The following is a 17,038-nucleotide window of genomic DNA, read 5'->3' as shown; positions in this document are numbered from 1 at the left end:
TAGCCAGATATGCTATCTAAATAAACTATACTCAGAACTTATATTTTCTTTGACTCCAGTGTAATTGTATCTCTGTGCACTATGGAAGACAAGGCAAGTTCATTATATACGTGATACTTGCACAATTCAAACTTATTTTTATTGAAGGTTATCTGTTGTTGCTGCTGCTGCTGCAGTGACTTCTTCACTTAATAAGGGCGAGCAAAAGGGGTGATAACAAGTTAGATTGAACTGGAGTCCTTCGGTAAACTTGACAGTCTTTATGTTTTTATCTGGGTGACAACGCAATCACAACATACAGATTGAATTGGATCCAATCATGCAGACACAAAATGGCGTGGCAGATCAGATCACATTAAGGAAACAATGCAGATAAGAAGGCCAAATAAAAGTTTAGCACACTGTGTAAAAGTGCTTTGGAAGTTACAGACCTAGAAAGAAGAAAATACAGAAAGGAGGAGAAGAAGACATTACAGGGTAAGCAATTGGTACACTGCTAGTTGCCAACTCTACAGGAGGTAGTATTCTTACACTGACCTTATTGATGAGTGTCATCGCATAAACCAGCAGCTCTGTATCCACTCCATCCTTCTCATCCAGGATCTCCATCACGTTTGACCACAGTTTTGTGCCTGCAGCAGCAAAAAGGTAATTTTTAGTCTAAACTAATCCATCTGCTCATTTTAAGCTGTAAAAAAATGTTGCAACCTTGCAGTTTCACCAGGGTGCAGGAATGCAAACAAAAACAGTTTTGTCATTTCATGGCTCCAGTAGGAGAAATGCAATCATAACAGTTTTCCTCTAGAAAAAGTGGCAGTGGAAAAAAAAAGAGCAGGGGCGGCGATTTGATCTCCGATGAGCTTGAAGCAGACGTGAGTCTGTGACACAAGGAGTCAAGTCCATCTCCTTATCATAAGGAGACTTAGGTTCCGGTTCAGTCTTCTTACGCAACAGCAGAAATGACGGGATAAGACAGAGCTGAGACAGAAGGATACCCGACGCCTGCACGGCTGATGCTCAACCCCCCCGTCACAGTACAATGTGGAGCCTTTAGAGCTGCAGGTAACTGAACCCTGCTGCAGACAGGAGTTACAGTCTTTTTATATAAGCCTCGTTCCATGCATAGCTCGGGAGCTGCCCAGGAAAACTGATCTGACTACTGTGTAACAGGAGACTGTGATCTGCCGTCAGCTGAACAGTGCTACAGCCACCATGGACGACTTGATTAGTGGAGTTGAAGGAAAAATCGGAATTTACATTATTTACATAATTCCTGCAATATCTCACTGCTCAGGTTTCACTTGAGAATTTAAACAGCAGATCATTTCAACTAATATATTGTGAATGTGATATTTCAGGGATGTGGAAACATTGTCACATTCAAATAAAACGCATTTGGATGTAATACCTCACACAGTGAATCCAGTGTGTCAAACTGTTGACGCCCTGACAGTTTCCTCTGTCTGCAGGTATTGACTTTAACGTCCCACAATCTCTGTAATACCTACCTCTTTTGGCATCCACAACATTCACAGCCTTTATGAGCAGGGCGGCATTAGACTCGGTGTACTCCACAAACACCAGCAGCAGCTTTAGGGCTGTCTTCACCACCAGACGGAACTACACAAAGAGAAAAATACACAGACATCACAATGTGGCACCAGATCCACTTCATTTCAACTGTAAACTTGATGCTTTCGCTCAAACAAATATCAACACGACACAGAGAATGTGCCAGCCCTTAAACTTCCAGCTATCCAATGGTATCATATTGTCTTATGAAAGCTTTTCCTGGTTGGAGCGTCTTGAAAGGTTTGATTAGAACCTTGTGTGACGCAGAGGGAATATTAAATAAAGCTCAAGGGGAACAGACTGTTCTGAACTCAAATATAAAAATGACTACAATCAGAATTGAATAAAGACTGGGTTTTAACAAACATTGAAAAGAGTGTTAAAATAGTTAAGCAGCCGACTAAAAAAATCCAAATTTACACTAAAAAATGTGAAAAGGAGAAAGCAAACGTTAAGAGAGGGGGGGGGGGGGGTAGTAGGCCTGATACACAGCAATGTTGCTAATTTGCTTGAGAATGAAAATAAACATCATGTCAGTGGTGATAAAACCATCAGAGCTAATTCAACACTTGTGAACAGCTGCAACATCAGCACTATGACTGGACAACACCCCATGCTCATGGACACAACTACTATTGTCAATGGAAATTTGGCATTTAAAATGATTGGGAAGACAGGGTTTTGATTAAAAAATAATAAGCGGCATGCCAAATATTGTTTCAATATTTACATGGGAAGGCAAAAAAGTAATTAGTTGGCACAGAAAACAGTGTGGAAAGAGAGAGGAGTAGTTCCCTCCTCTGCTGTGCATTACAACATCTGTCCACCAGAGGGCCGGGGGGACCACAATGAGAGGAAAGGAGTATGTGATTATTTCGATGTTGTCATGTTGACAGATGCGGTTGCTGAGTACATTTGACATTATATCTACTGTGTTTAATGTTCATATTCTTTACCTTGGATCCGACCAGGGTGTAAAGCCACTGGACCGTTTCATTGTGAGATATGAGGCCGTTCATTCCCGTCCACATACAGCATTATCTGACCGAGAGCTGGAGAGAGAGAGAGAGAGAGAGAGAGAGAGAGAGAGAGAGAGAGAGAGAGAGAGAGAGAGAGAGCGAGGGAGGGAGGAGGGAGAGATGGGGTTTATTAAATCATCTGCCATTTCAGTTTCCTTTTTCTTCTCCTCTCATCTGGTTGGCTTTAGTCCTAAAGAAGCCCTAACAATGCCCCTTTATCTTGGTTTTTAGCTAATTATTAAACGTTTGTGTAAATAATTATGTAATTAGAACAGAAAATGATTTGTTTTAGGACAGACAAAGGTCCCAGTGTACACTGACATATTGAGCCTTTATGTCTGTAAACAGGACCTTGTCATGTATATGAGCAAAAAAAATCATTTTCTGTGGTTGTCACAAATGTATAAACAAGCACACAGATACACACAGTATACACATAGTATTCTTCTTCTGCCCATCATGATTAAATGTACATACAAGCTGGAGCTGTTGTGGAGATAAACTTGGATCAACTCAAAAAACACAACAATTGGGTGAAAAGCTAAAAAGAAGAATCGGCACTCTTGTGGACACAACTGGAGGGAAAATACTTGTGCCGAGTGTCTCACTGTATGCTGACATGACTTCCATCTATAACAGGATACATAAATAAGAACATAATAAGAGCCAAGGGATCTCTATGGGGGGGCAGTAAAAGTGTAGGGCTTCTGTTAAAGTAGGAGATGGGGGAAGGGAGACAAACACTGCTGGAACAGTGGAACAGACAAAAGCTTCCTTTAACTACAGTATGTAGCCTTTTTTTTTTTTAACAGCATCTCAGTGGCCATCCGCAGGGAGTTAATGCATGCACACAAAAGACCACAGCAACAGGATGAGCTCAGCTTGAACCCACTGCAACTTTAGGTGATACATTAGCTGACACGGGGGGAAAAGCATTGCAGTATAAACACGTGAACGCATCGAAAGTGGAACATTTTTGGAAGGCCTGTTTGACTTTTTATTGGCAGCAGCAGTTTTGTTTTGGGGGTTAATACCTAAGAGGATTTTCTGATATTTTCTTTTTCAAACGAGAGAAAAGGTGATGCTTGTGCTGATCAAGTTTAGCGATGTATGAGTAGCTGGAGACTTCATGGGCGGCAAAAGCTGACACACCAGGTGTTAAAATATTGAAAGAAAACGACATAAAATCATGCAGCGTTCAAACTTCAACCAGCAACTAGATACAGTACGTAAACAGACTGAGGGCTCTTTAAAAAGAGTACCATCTTATCTCCTCTTGCCATGTTTCTTCAGACATGTTATAATGAGAAGCTGCAGATTCTATCATAAAGTTTTCCTCTCCCCTTCTCTAGAAGGGCATGACAATTGTGAATATGCTGTAGATAAGCCAAAATTCCCAGGTGCAGCTGCTGCGTGTGTATGGTGCGTGAGAGTGTGTGGGTGGGTGGATGCATGAATGCATGTGTGTGTGTGTGTGTGTGTGTGTGTGTGTGTGTGTGTGTGTGTGTGTGTGTGTGTGTGTATGTGCATGCTGACAGCCCATTGCTGCAGCAGCAGGAGCAGTTCATCTTTTATCAAAGATAAATTACTCACAACATGTCAGGCCAGAGCATTCCTAACAGTCTTCTCCTGCTGCGAGCTCAGAGCCGTGTGTCACAGCAGTCAGCGGCTTGGACAACATGGCGAATCAAAGCAGACCACATCAGTGTGTGTTTATGAAAACATGATTAACCTCCTCAGTCAGCGTGGGCCAGAGTGTCACCCTCCTCTCCTGTGACTCTCCCCTCTTTGTATGGGACTACCGCTGACAGACGAGTGACAGCAGTAACGACATGACGAACAGCTGGTCTAGAATGAATTCCTACGGTATGTAAAAAGTGGCTTAAATAACTATTCGCAGTAATTCTTTATGCACAGATGCAAACAGCTGTGACTTTTTCTGGATGAGTAATGAGCTACACGCTTTTTTTTTTACAAATTGGTAGCCGATGTCTGACCTGCAATGTCTGACCTGCAATGTCATCACTGCGCAGACTTTTATCTCTTGTGTGCACCTGTGTACAGTATCTGGTAAGATTTTGAGGAATGTCCAATTGAAAACAGGGGTGAGAAAAGAGAGATGGCCTTAATGAGGCTTTTTAAAGTGTCATTACACAACATGAACGTTCAGCTGCTGACAGATGAGACGTTACTGATTGTTCCCAAAAGTCAAAAGACTTTTAGATCATTCTGCCATGTTATCGTACGACATCATTTAAAGATATTGTCCATAGATTGTGGGCTTTTTTTTTTTTACTTGAGGTTGTAGCCAACACAAATATGATCCGAATGAATGTCTCTAACATATGTGAATTTAATTTAGTGAGCAGTTAAGATATAGAAATGATATGATATTCAAAGACTTACGAACCACGCCAGAAACCACACACTCATAACCTTTTCTCTCAGGTTCATTAAAAATGCTGCTTCATGGAATTATTCAATGCCAGCTGCCATTTAGTAACAATTCAACTTAGAGTATCAGAAACCACATAATCTGCAGTTTCCCTGTGAACAGTTAGGCAAAATGATACTGTAACGGTTTAAAAAAAATAAAATTACCTTTCATTATGGAAAATGCAACCTTAAGAGTCTGGTCAGAAAGCGTTTAAAGGAAACATCTAATGACTCTCAAAGCAATCACCTTCTGTGAACTACAAATGCAACTGATTTCCACGCACTTTTGATTAAATTAGTCGTGAAAATGCTCCGGAAGATGGAAAGTTACCTGTGTGTTGCATTTCAGGCTTTGAAAGTGAGATCAAATCAGTATTCTATGGCATACTTTCCCAGCCTTTTCTGAAGAGCTGAGACTTTGGGTCCAGAACACAGGATTTGTTTTTAAACTCTACAACAGACAGTCATCAATAACTTTAGAAGAGGGTTAATACGAAGAGCATGTGAGTGCTGAGTCTGTACAGGACAACCCGTACTTCAAGCACTGATCTGGGGCCAAAAATGTGGGCCTCCATTGGAGTAATCATGGGCAGCTCTATAATACCTCACACAAAGTACAACAATAACATTGCTAAGTCCCTTTGCATGTATGTCACGTAATGAGTTGTTGGCAGACAACGAGCTGCCTTCAAAGCACAGTGATTAGAATTTAAATGTAAGCCATTATGGGAAAGGAAAAACCGAGGAAGAAAGATTTATCTTAAAAGAAACTTGGAAGTGTTCAATGAGAAGCCTGGCGTCCGTACGACACTCTCAGTCCATTTCTTTCAATACTTAACACACGTTTGCCTTAAGAGAACATTTGAACGGTATCGAGCTGCAGATAGGGAACCACAGACCCAATGTGTGGAAGAGACTGACCCTGTTTCTGTATCTGAACCAGAACTCTGAGAGAAGTAAAAACTAATGCAACTGAGGTCTGGTGGAAGTGTTTCTTCAGGGCCTCTCCCTCTCATAAACCACAGCAATTATCTTCCACAGCCCCAGGAATGTGCAGGAAAGGCTGCTCCCTGACCACTGCCGAGGTGAGAAGCACTCTGAGGTCTGGGTGGCAGCACCAACAGGAGCCAGCAGACTTAGGAAAAAAGAAAGACAACCTTATCTATGAAGCTGCAAGAAATCAACTCAACATCTTCCCCTCAACGGTTCACTCCCCTTTGCACTCACCACTTTGCCCCTTTTTTTTCATTTATATTTTGGAATTTAATAAAACTGGTTCAGCCAAACTGTCTGTCAGCGTGCAACATTTATGTTATAAGGATGTCGGGTTAGGGGGCCAAATCTCCATCCCATACAGCGCAATTTAGAGCCTCTTATCTTATTATTCTCTGCATTAGCAGGGAGCTACACTCAGGTCTAAAGTGTGCCTCCCTGTATCCACATAATGTGGACTTGGGTAACTGCAACGTCTGGAAAAACCTTTTTAATGTAGATTCTTGTTCTAATGTGTCACCATAATTATAGTAAATTATTTGAATTTCAACAGTGGAGTATCCGCACTGCCTTCTGGGAACACTTGGGCAGATACAGACAGCACGGACCTGTGAATCCAAGACTTCTCATGTCCTATTTACTTGTACTCAGTATTGATAAAAATTGTTAATATAAAAATATATTAGTACAGCTTTATATATTACTGTCTGTTCTGATATTTTTCTGCAGAATTTAGTGTCATTTGAAGTGCAACATTTAAAGCTGACAGATTTCTTTTGACATTTATCCCCGCTGCATCCCTGCCTCCTGCTAGCTTCTCATTTAGAATCTACCATAAAAAGACCAGTTTACTACTCATGTCAATTATGAACTGAATAAGGCATGTTGATGGGATACGCTCATTTGTTATTCAGCTAATCACCCAGACTATTAGAGCCAGACAAACTGCCTCGGCCAGACCAATTCCAGTCACGAGCCGACTGCCAGACGTACATCGAGCCTCATACAGTAAAACAACAGGGGGATGCTTCCATTTTCAGTCCTAAATACATGTCTGCCAGTATTTGACACCATTTAATGTGGGCCTAAGCCCAAACAATTTCCCTAAAGACAAACAAATAAACCTCATGGAACAATTGCACAAAGTACGGCAGGGGAGCCTTTCCAGTGTTTGGCTGAGCAAGCTGAGAACTACTGCAGTGCTCAGCAGGGCACAGTGAGCCGAGTAGACTATAACACTGTAAGGAAAACACAAAGGCTCAAACATGTGACACTTCTCCATTTCCTCTGTATTCAAAATAGGATGACGCTGACAGATCAGAGCTGTTACTGTACTGCATTTCAGAAAATCATTTTAGGACAATGAACAAGTGGGAAAGCCCAGCTTTTCCCATCTCATCCAAGTGGGGAAGACTTTGGAGAAAAGCTAGTGCATGACATCCACCCACTTGTAGAGCGAGCTGAAAGATGAGCTGCGGCAAATTCTTACTGCTCTTGAGAGAGTAGTGGTGTGATTCATTCTGGTTCTGGCCGGCTGTATGCTGAATTCAGTCCCAAAAACAGTCAGCTCACAGGAATCAGCCGTAAAAACCCACTGGAGTGCTGAGGATCTCAGCGTATCTGCCTGCGTGCTACATTACTGCAATTCCAAATGATGGTTTATGTATCTTAGACAGCAAGGTCAGAGATGATAAAATAAGAGCTTGAGAAAATCAAACATTCTTATAATATAATTGGCTTGTATACGGAATTCTGTTACAGTAAAACAGGCAGCAGCGCAGGGCTGTAAATCCAGCGCAAGTGGGTTTGATAAAGCTTCTACAAATAAAGGGAGAGTAAAAGGGGGGCAGAATATAGGTCAGGCAGGTGGGGTTGAATCGGGTTCAGATGCAAGCTGTCTGCTCAAGTGACGGGGATCTGAAGGAGGGTGTGGGGGTCTGCAGGGTCTGACACAGGGGGAGGACAGGGTGGGACGTATCCGGTAGGAACAAGTCTCCAAGCTTAACGAAAAACACGACAGCAGCTGATGCTTTTCTATTCAGTTAAAGGTTTTCTGGTATTTATTTGTATTTTACTTTGTTAAACTGTGGGTAAAGGATGTTACAACGATAGCTGGTGTTATTTGCTTCAGTTATAATACAGTTCATGGAGTATACAGTAGTGTTTGTTTGTCCGTTTTAAAGATGCTGATTTAATTTAACAGAGAGAGGCCATGCTGGAGGCAAAGACAAACTGGTGCCCGTGGAACAATAGAGTTGAGATGTTGTACGCTCAAACCATATGTAGCCCGCGTTTCATAAATTTCCTCCAACCAAAATGAAGCTATTTTTCTGTTATCTCAAAAGAGAGGAGTCTCAGACAGGTAAAGAATTATCTATGAAAATATATAAAGACAAAAACCTTGTACCTGTGCCCTGGACCCCTTTCCCACAGACCTGGTCAAATCCAACATTTGTGCCATAAGTCCCCTGATAGCTACAGTGATAAACCTCTACCTCCAGTCTGGTCATGTTCCATCCCCTTTAAAAACTGCTGTCATCAAACCACTCCTCAAAAAACCCACCTTAGACCCAGATGTCCTTGCCAACTACAGACCCATCTCGAACCTGCCATTTCTATCCAAGGTGCTGTTGCCACTCAGATGCAGGACCATCTCAACTTCAATAACCTCTTTGAAAAATTCCAGTCTGGTTTTTGCCCTGGCCACAGTACAGAAACTGACCTGGTTAGGGTCACCAACGATCTGCTGATGACAGCTGACGCCGGATCTCCATCTCTCCTCATCCTCCTTGATCTAACTGCAGCATTTGATACCGTTGATCATGACATCCTCCTCAACCGTCTTCACTCCACAATCGGACTCTCTCACTCGGCCCTAAACTGGTTCACCTCATATCTCACTGGGAGGACTGAGCATGTCCCCTTGGGAGTGTCAAAATCACAAACACACTCTGTCACCTGTGGTGTCCCTCAAGGATCTGTCCTGGGCCCCACTCTTTTCACCATCTACATGTCCCCCCCCTTAGTCGTGTCATCAACCGGCATGGAATATCGTTCCATTGCTATGCTGATGACACACAACTCTACATCAGAACTAAACCCAACCCCCTCTGCAGCTCTGCCATCATCCACATTAACCACCTGCCTGGAGGAGATAGAGGCGTAGATGAAGCACAATTTCCTCCAATTAAACAGCACTAAAACCGAAGCCCTTCTAGTTGGCACCCCACATCAGGTCCAGTCCTCCTCCATAACCTGCATCACCTTCTCCGGTCAGAACATTCCCTCTCATCAACAGTCACCAATCAGGGTGTTAAAATGGATCCTCACCTGACCTTTGAGGCCCACATCAGACAAACATGCAAGAACTCCTTCTACCATCTCAAACATATTGCCAAACTCCGCCCCACACTCTCTCTGTCAGATGCTGAAAAGCTTGTCTGCCTTTGTCTCCTCCAGACTTGACTACTGTAACGCACTTCTCATCGGGATTCCTAGCAAAAACATCCAGAAGCTGCAATACATCCAGAACAGCGCTGCTAGGATCCTGATGAGAGTGCGAAAGTACGAACACATCACACCCATCCTCAAATCACTACACTGGCTCCCGGTCTCACTCAGGATTGATTATAAAATCTCCCTTTACACCCATCAGTGCATTCGCGGAAAAGCTGCATCCTACCTGAGAGAACTGCTCACCCCACAAACCTCCACAAGAAACCTTCGTTCTGTAAAGGCTAACCTCCTCCTTCCCCCCAGGACCAAGCTCAAAACCATGGGAGATCGCGCCTTCTGCTCCGCCGCTCCCAGACTGTGGAATGCTCTCCCTGAACATCTGAGGCGGCAGAGACTGTGGATGCTTTTAAAACAGGCCTAAAAACGCATCTTTTTAACAGAGAATTTTGCTAGACTTTAACCATTTTAAAGTGTTGTCTTGTCTGTCTATCAAATGTTTTTTTATTTTTATTTTATTTTTTATGTATATTTTGCTCATCTTTTTTACTCTGTAGCACTTTGAGTTTTGTTTACGCAAATGAAAAGTGCGCCTATAAATAAAATGTATTATTATAATTATTATTAAACAATGAAACAATTTGGGGGATTTTTTTTAGTGTAGATGTTTGTATAAAGGAGTAAACTAAATAAACCCAAAACTGTTGAATCACCTTTAAATTCATAACCTACATATTAAAGCGAATGTGAATTAATTACCATTTTAAAGCATCAGAGTTGTATCAAGAATATGTATGTGTGTGTGTGTGTGTGTGTGTGCGTGTGTGTGTGTGTGTGTGTGTGTGTGTGTGCGTGCTGTGTGTGTGTGTGTGTGTCATCAGATTGAAAAGCATTGCACAAAGGGACAGCAGGAGCAGTGGCTGGCTCTGAGAATGGAAAACACGCATGTGATCACGTTTTCCCATGGGATCTCATTACAAACCAGGAGTTAAGGTTTCGATCGGTACGATGAGGGCATTCCTGGAGATCTCCTTCTCACACCAAACACAGGGCCTGTCCACATATGTGTGTCAGCACTTTCTGTGTTTTCCATCTCAAATGTCCTTTTACCCTAGATCACTCAAACAAGGAAATGATCACACCTATAATAACCAGCCTACATACATTGATACATTCGCACGAAGCCTCTAAAACACAGCCCAGACAGAATGGAAATGTTTATCCAGACGATGGGCCACAGTAAAGGTCTCCCCCTTCTAGAACAGACGACCTATAACACAGCCAGACAACACAATACACACTGTTTCCAACAAGAGCTTCCAACATCGCTGTTAACCCAACTGTGCCTGGGTTTTCACTTAATGCTCAACAAAATGGTCAAAACAGCGAGGGGAGAATTCAGTTACGCTCTGTTAAATATTTTAAGAACTTGGGTCGGAGTAAAAGACAAAAACAAAGATCCTGATTCCATTAAGGAACAGTATATAGAAGAAAAAATACTTTTAAAACAAAGATCTGAGTAGTAGTGACAGTAGTTTCTTACATAGTTATAAAGATATCAACTTAATATAATATATAAAGGTGTAGAGGTATAAAACCAAACACAAGATCAGCTGGTTTCACTGATTTGAACTCCTTATTAAACAAAGTATATAAGAGAAATAAGCAGCTTTTGTGTTTGTTTACAGTGACACACTTTTGGCACGCAAGTCGTCCACACAGACGCGTCACTGGATGTTCTGCCTTGCTGATCTGCCACATATCAAATGTAATGCCACCACACTGAGAACACTACAGAGACCAATAACCATTTAGACAAAAGGGGTCTTTATTTCAGGTGCACTTGTGAAAAAGCCTGCTGCCCACTAAAGTTGCTGCTGTGTGTGACACTAAAAGCTGGCCTGAGCGCTGTATTGGGAGCAGTGTTCCAGGTCCCAGACAGTTTAAGAGGCAATGAAACACTTGACTAGAGCACATCTCCCTTTCCCACTGACGCCCTCTGAGCAGCTCCCTCTGGAAACAAGGAAGTCAAGGTGCTTTAACTTTTGGCATCGTAACTGCCGTGTCATCAAAAACAGAAGATCTCAAAATGGTAGCAAGAGAGAGAGAGAGAGAGAGAGAGAGAGAGAGAGAGAGAGAGAGAGAGAGAGAGAGAGAGAGAGAGAGAGAGAGAGAGAAAGCAATAGGAAGAAATAAGGACATCAAAGCAAAAAATGAAATATGGGCATGATTTATTTGAAACAGTAATACTTTTGGACCTTTCACAGCACAACTCCCATTTGTGTGGAAGCTATAAATTCACATATATGACTTATAGCATGTAAGCCTATGTATATACAATATAATACATGGGATGAGATATGGCCTTCTGGGTATGAAGGTTATTTATGTTATGTATTAAAATGTATCCAAAACTGCTTGGAAAGGTGTAAAAAAAATAAAAGATTGTTTCTCTACATTCCTATTGATCAAAAACTTAAACTTCACTTCCAATTCGATTCCACCGAGACTTAAAGACGGCTGGTGTTTTGTAAGCAACATTGTGCAGACAGAAACGGTATGGCCTTTAAGAAGCGCAAATAGAGAAAGTGTTGCTAAAAACATTTCTTATTGTGGTGATGAATGTCAACAGTGAACATTTCAAAACAGGGAATAATTGCTTCAAGTTGGCTGTTATTGGTTTGTCTTTAAGCTGCCCTCGCTCTGCTGCTCACATTTTACAGTTACCAATTAAAACACAGTTGTTACTTTTGTTAGTGCTGTTTCTGTAAATACTACAAGAGGAACAATGACCCAGGAAAAAACCTTGTTATTTGTTCTTTCTCCTCGTCTGCCTGTTTTGCTCATGATAAAAAGTAAGGCAGGGATCTTTTTCTTACCACAGTGAAAAAGTTTGAGCTTAGTGCAGATGCTTCTTTGACCTTTTGCACAATCTGCTTTCATTTTAGGGCTGGCATGGCTGAAAAGAAATTTTCTTAAACATTTTGACTCAAAAGAAATCTGTTTTCAAATGCTGAGTTGAAGATTGAGGGTCAAAGACTTTGAGAGCAGCTTAAAATGGATAAATAAATGGTAATAAATACATTTTGAAATAACATGTTACCCGTTGAGACCGCTGCCGTTTTGAGAAACAACATTCTTAACTCCAAAAACATTCAGTATGAAAGCTTTTGTTCGGCTTTTCACTTCATCAACTAAAGATTTATGATTTCAACAACTGTTTGAGAAAGAATCTACATGAACATAGATGTTCTGTGTTAAATTGAACATAACTTCTGTGTTCACTTCTGAAACGAACAACATGTGAATGCTTATTTAAAAAAAAAAATGAAGAATGGAAATCCCTAATTCGTTACCTTTTTGGCCCCTGTGTGTTTGCAACCCTTCACCAGAGTGTAAGGCTTACAGGAGGGCCAGATGGCATAGGCACCTCTGAAAAAGTGACCTCACACCCCTTCCCACTGATGGGGTGATAAAGGCGTACAAGCTTTCCCCTGGGCCAAAAACGCACGCCTCCAAGGAGCTGAGTCCAGGTCTGGAAGCCCTCCGAGCCAGGTGTGAGGGGCCCGGAGAGGGGCCAGACCCAGAAAATACCCACATCACTGAGGGAGCACTAACGGGCCACAGACACCTCCAGGGCTTTGAGAAGACGGAGTGAGGAAAAATAAAAAAGTGAGATGGTGTAGATTGCTGGGAGAGCTGCAGGAACCACCATTTACAATGACGGCAATGTTCCAGAGAAATAAGGCTGGGAACCTGTTCTTGTAAACTGAATGCAGACTGGTGCGCACGTGTGACTGGGCCTTTTTTCATCTACAAAAGAACCATAAGATTGATTTCTATTCATGGTAGAGAGCAAGATTGTTTAGTCGGGAGGTTTTTAATTCACACCAGACAGATGGGTTCAAGGCTGCATTCCAACATCTTCTTATTTTTCCCCCCCCTTTTACTAGCCTCAACTTAAAAGACATTACAGTAAAAAAACCCACATTAGAAGTGATCAATGTTTGATACCAAAACAATTACTGTTGTTGGTTCCTTCTCTGCATGTGTTAAAATTTCAGGCATCTAATTTACTGGCCTCCTGGGAATCCTTATGACATATGACATAGCTCCTCTTGGAAGTCATCGACAGTAAAGCAACCAGATCCATCTGCATTTCTGACCTATGCATCTGCGTTCCAGCACATGCTCGAGCTGTGTTCTGCAACACATGGCTCACGAGGGAGCGCGATCTGCTACACTCCACATTTCCTCATCTGGTCAGGAGTTGCAACAGGTTAAAAGGGCTTTTGGGAGAGTGGTAGTTGGTTTAGTTTCTCATGGTGATGTAAAGATACATGAGGGGAAACTGCGGAGTCTGTAGAGATCAAGCGATAAATTAGCACATGAAAGAATAGAGAGAGTCCCACAGAAAAGCTCTGACACAGATGTTTTATCCAAAGTTCTGTGGGAGGTAAAGGGAAAGAAAAGGACAGCACAATTGAGGAGTGAAAGAGAGAGTGAAAAGAAATGAGAAGCGGTCTCATCATTCACATGTCAATGACACTAACAAGTCTTACATGTGGTCAACTCTGAAGTTTCCAAAAGCCTGTCATTCTCATCCTCTGCCATGTTTTGGCCATTTACCCCGTGTGATTTATCTGTCTGAGTCAGGGACCAAGTTCAGATGAAACATTACACATCAGAGCCTGCAGAGGTAGCCTTAGCGGGGGTCATGTTCATGTTTATAACTTGCCCAGGGGGCAACATCAGTACGTTGTCACGGACATCCGCCCTCTGCTCTTTGATTTCTTTTCAATAACAGAAAAGGTCAACTAAAAGCAGGTTGTAAAATTAGAGAGCAAGCATCTACAAACACACAGCATCTAATTAAATGAACATGAGAGGGGCAACATCTGATGGACATTTGCACCCCAAATTATGAGGGTCAAGTACACTGTGGCTTCTTTTAGCAAGGATTAATGAAGAAATAAAAAAGAGGTGTCTGGACTGTGCAACTGGAGTTTTAAATGCAACCTTTTACCACCAAAGCTGGGTCCAAGCTCGTGTGTTCGTGTCTACATTTATAGTTTGTACTGCACATAAAACAAACTATTAACTAATGACGTACTGGGCTAGGAAGTGCAACACAGAAGTGCAACACATTTTCTCAAAAAGATGAGGCAACACATGAGGAAAAATTAAAATTAAAGAAAGAAAAAAAAAAAAAACGGAGGAGGTGAATTTAGTTTTATGATCTGCAATATCCTGCCAGAACTTTTATTAGCCAATTAAGCATGTGTGACCTGCCCCCTCACAGCAGGTTGTTAAATAGTAGTGACCTTGCAGCGAGTGCTATGAATCCCTTGGACCTCTGGTATCCCGAACACGCTGCATGTGCCCCTTCTTGCCCCTTCCTGACCTTAACACATCATGATCTTTCACCTTACCGACATGGGACTGATAAATTAACCGGCTGCTACACTTGGCCTAACTTCCACATTATCTGTGGCACACATTTGAGTTTGTTTATACGCCTTAGGTGTGTGAGTGTGAGAAGGTCATCAAGCGCAATCATCAATTTACATGGTGGATGTAAACACATGTGGTTCTGGATAGGTTTATGGAAAGAAAAGTGTTACAGGACTGATTGATAACATCCTCGATTAGCATGTGTTGTAAATTGAGGTGTGAGAAAGGAAACTGTTTATTGGTGAGAAGCTGTGCTGTTTTGCAGTGGACGTACCCCTGAGGATGTAATTCTGGTAGTTCTGGTCGGCTTCGGCGCCCACTTTTATCAAACACGTCAGTCCTTCTGCCAACACAAACTCGTGCACCAGGTCCTTGTCATCCTGGAAAGAGGTGAAGGAGAAAGAGAAGAATATTTAAGAGCTGTCATACATCAAAAACTGAGCAACATTTGATGGATTTAATTCCACCAACTGTCCTCACAGATGTAAATCTTTGGATGCATGAATGTTTGTTGCAACTCTTATGCTAAGAATGAGCATGCAGATATATAATGATATGGAACCTGTTGCTTAATAGCTCACACAACTCTTTCCAATTACTTAAAGTTTTATGAGATAAAAATCAATCTACCCCCCCCCCCCCCCCAACAACTGCAGGAACTTTGAATGATGATTGATGCTGACCTTAATGTTCACAAATTACATGTATGTCAAATACTTTGCATGCTTCAAGCAGCAAATAGGATGCAGCAAGACAAAACATTTATATTGCTTAAAAACAAAACAATAAGTGGAGAGAACAGGTTCTTCTTTGCGCTTAAGCACAACATCCTCTGCTGAATAAATGTATTAATAAACTATTGTTTGCATTCAGTTACAGCTACTGCAAGTGCAATGAGCAATGCAGTCTGTGTGCTAATGCCTCTTGTTTTGGCCTCGATGACAAAACCACCTGCATCTCTCACACCTGTAATCTGAGACTCTGTTATCTAACGTAGAGATGTAATACTGATATCAGGCCAGGTGAATATTTTAGTCCGCAACAAGAATAATCGATATTCTCGACAACGGAAACCCCACAAAGCCACTCATAGTGTAAAAAGTGAGGTATTCTAATCTATTCTGGGCCTGCATCAACTTCTGTTGCTCTCTTTTCCATCTAACTGTTGGTTCACCCTCCCCCTCTATGGCCAACTGCCCGCCAGGCCAGCCCAGCCCAACCCAGTGTGTGAAGTATGACCAGACCTGAACACTCCACAGCTGCCACGAAGGCAGACTCTCAGCAGCACAACTCTGCCTCAAGAAAACAATGCTGTGTCCAAGTGTGAGTGAGTGTGCACTGATGCATGAGTTACATAAAGTTCTTGCATGGTAAAGTGTGTGCATGCATAGGAACATTCAAAGCCCCCAGAGCACGGCAGATATGAACTTCACATGCTGGCAAATACCGCATTTTTGGAGAATGGCTATGAGAGCATAAAAAACACAAAACACAGTGAAATTCACTAGATATTGTGAGCTGGGGATTCAAACAGATATTTCTCAAGGATTCAGCAAAAGCTGAAAGACAAAAATAATTACCTGAAAAATCTGCTTGAGGGAAAAGAGGGCTCTCCGTAGCTCCCGTCCAGTTGAGTTGTAGAGTTTTTCTATGAGAGAAAAGGAAAAGAGTGGAAAAATCAGCTGACAGTCAAACACGTGGTATCTTTCTATGATGTTGCCATACAAAAAGTGAATAAACAAAAATTGACAATTCACCATTTACTAGTATCTTAGGGTATCACTTGCATCACACATAATTCTTCCACCATGAACTACAAATTATTCCTTCAAAATCACTTCCTTGTGTCCGCGTCATGCACACATCATTGGCAGCAATTATCCTGAGTAGCTAAATGTGAAAAATGGCCTTCAAGAGGAATAGTGAGAGCAAAAGAACAGTAGGAGCAACTCAGAGCACATCTGTGGAGAGTTAGTGAACAGTGGATGTTTCCTGCTGACAAAGCCATATCTGTAGCTTACCATAATACAAAGTCAAGGCAGAAACTTAAGCCAATAGCCACCACAATGGCTAAGAAACAATACACCCATTAATGAGTTATGGAAACACCA

General features: G+C 41.9%; 1 protein-coding gene across 1 annotated transcript in view; it reads right to left on the bottom strand.

The window, feature by feature from the left end:
• Nucleotides 1-17,038, bottom strand: part of fhod3b (formin homology 2 domain containing 3b) — an 89,684-nt gene that overhangs the window by 24,160 nt on the left and 48,486 nt on the right. The window contains 6 exon segments of the mRNA XM_029452117.1: nucleotides 538-632; nucleotides 1,509-1,620; nucleotides 2,529-2,594; nucleotides 2,596-2,624; nucleotides 15,202-15,307; nucleotides 16,508-16,575. Of these exon segments, the coding sequence (XP_029307977.1) occupies nucleotides 538-632; nucleotides 1,509-1,620; nucleotides 2,529-2,594; nucleotides 2,596-2,624; nucleotides 15,202-15,307; nucleotides 16,508-16,575 (476 nt within the window).

This window comes from Cottoperca gobio, chromosome 16 (genome assembly GCF_900634415.1).
Source record: "Cottoperca gobio chromosome 16, fCotGob3.1, whole genome shotgun sequence".
In the NCBI taxonomy this organism is placed as follows: domain Eukaryota; kingdom Metazoa; phylum Chordata; class Actinopteri; order Perciformes; family Bovichtidae; genus Cottoperca; species Cottoperca gobio.
Note: the sequence above shows the minus strand (reverse complement) of the source record. Positions and strands in the feature narration are given on the sequence as shown.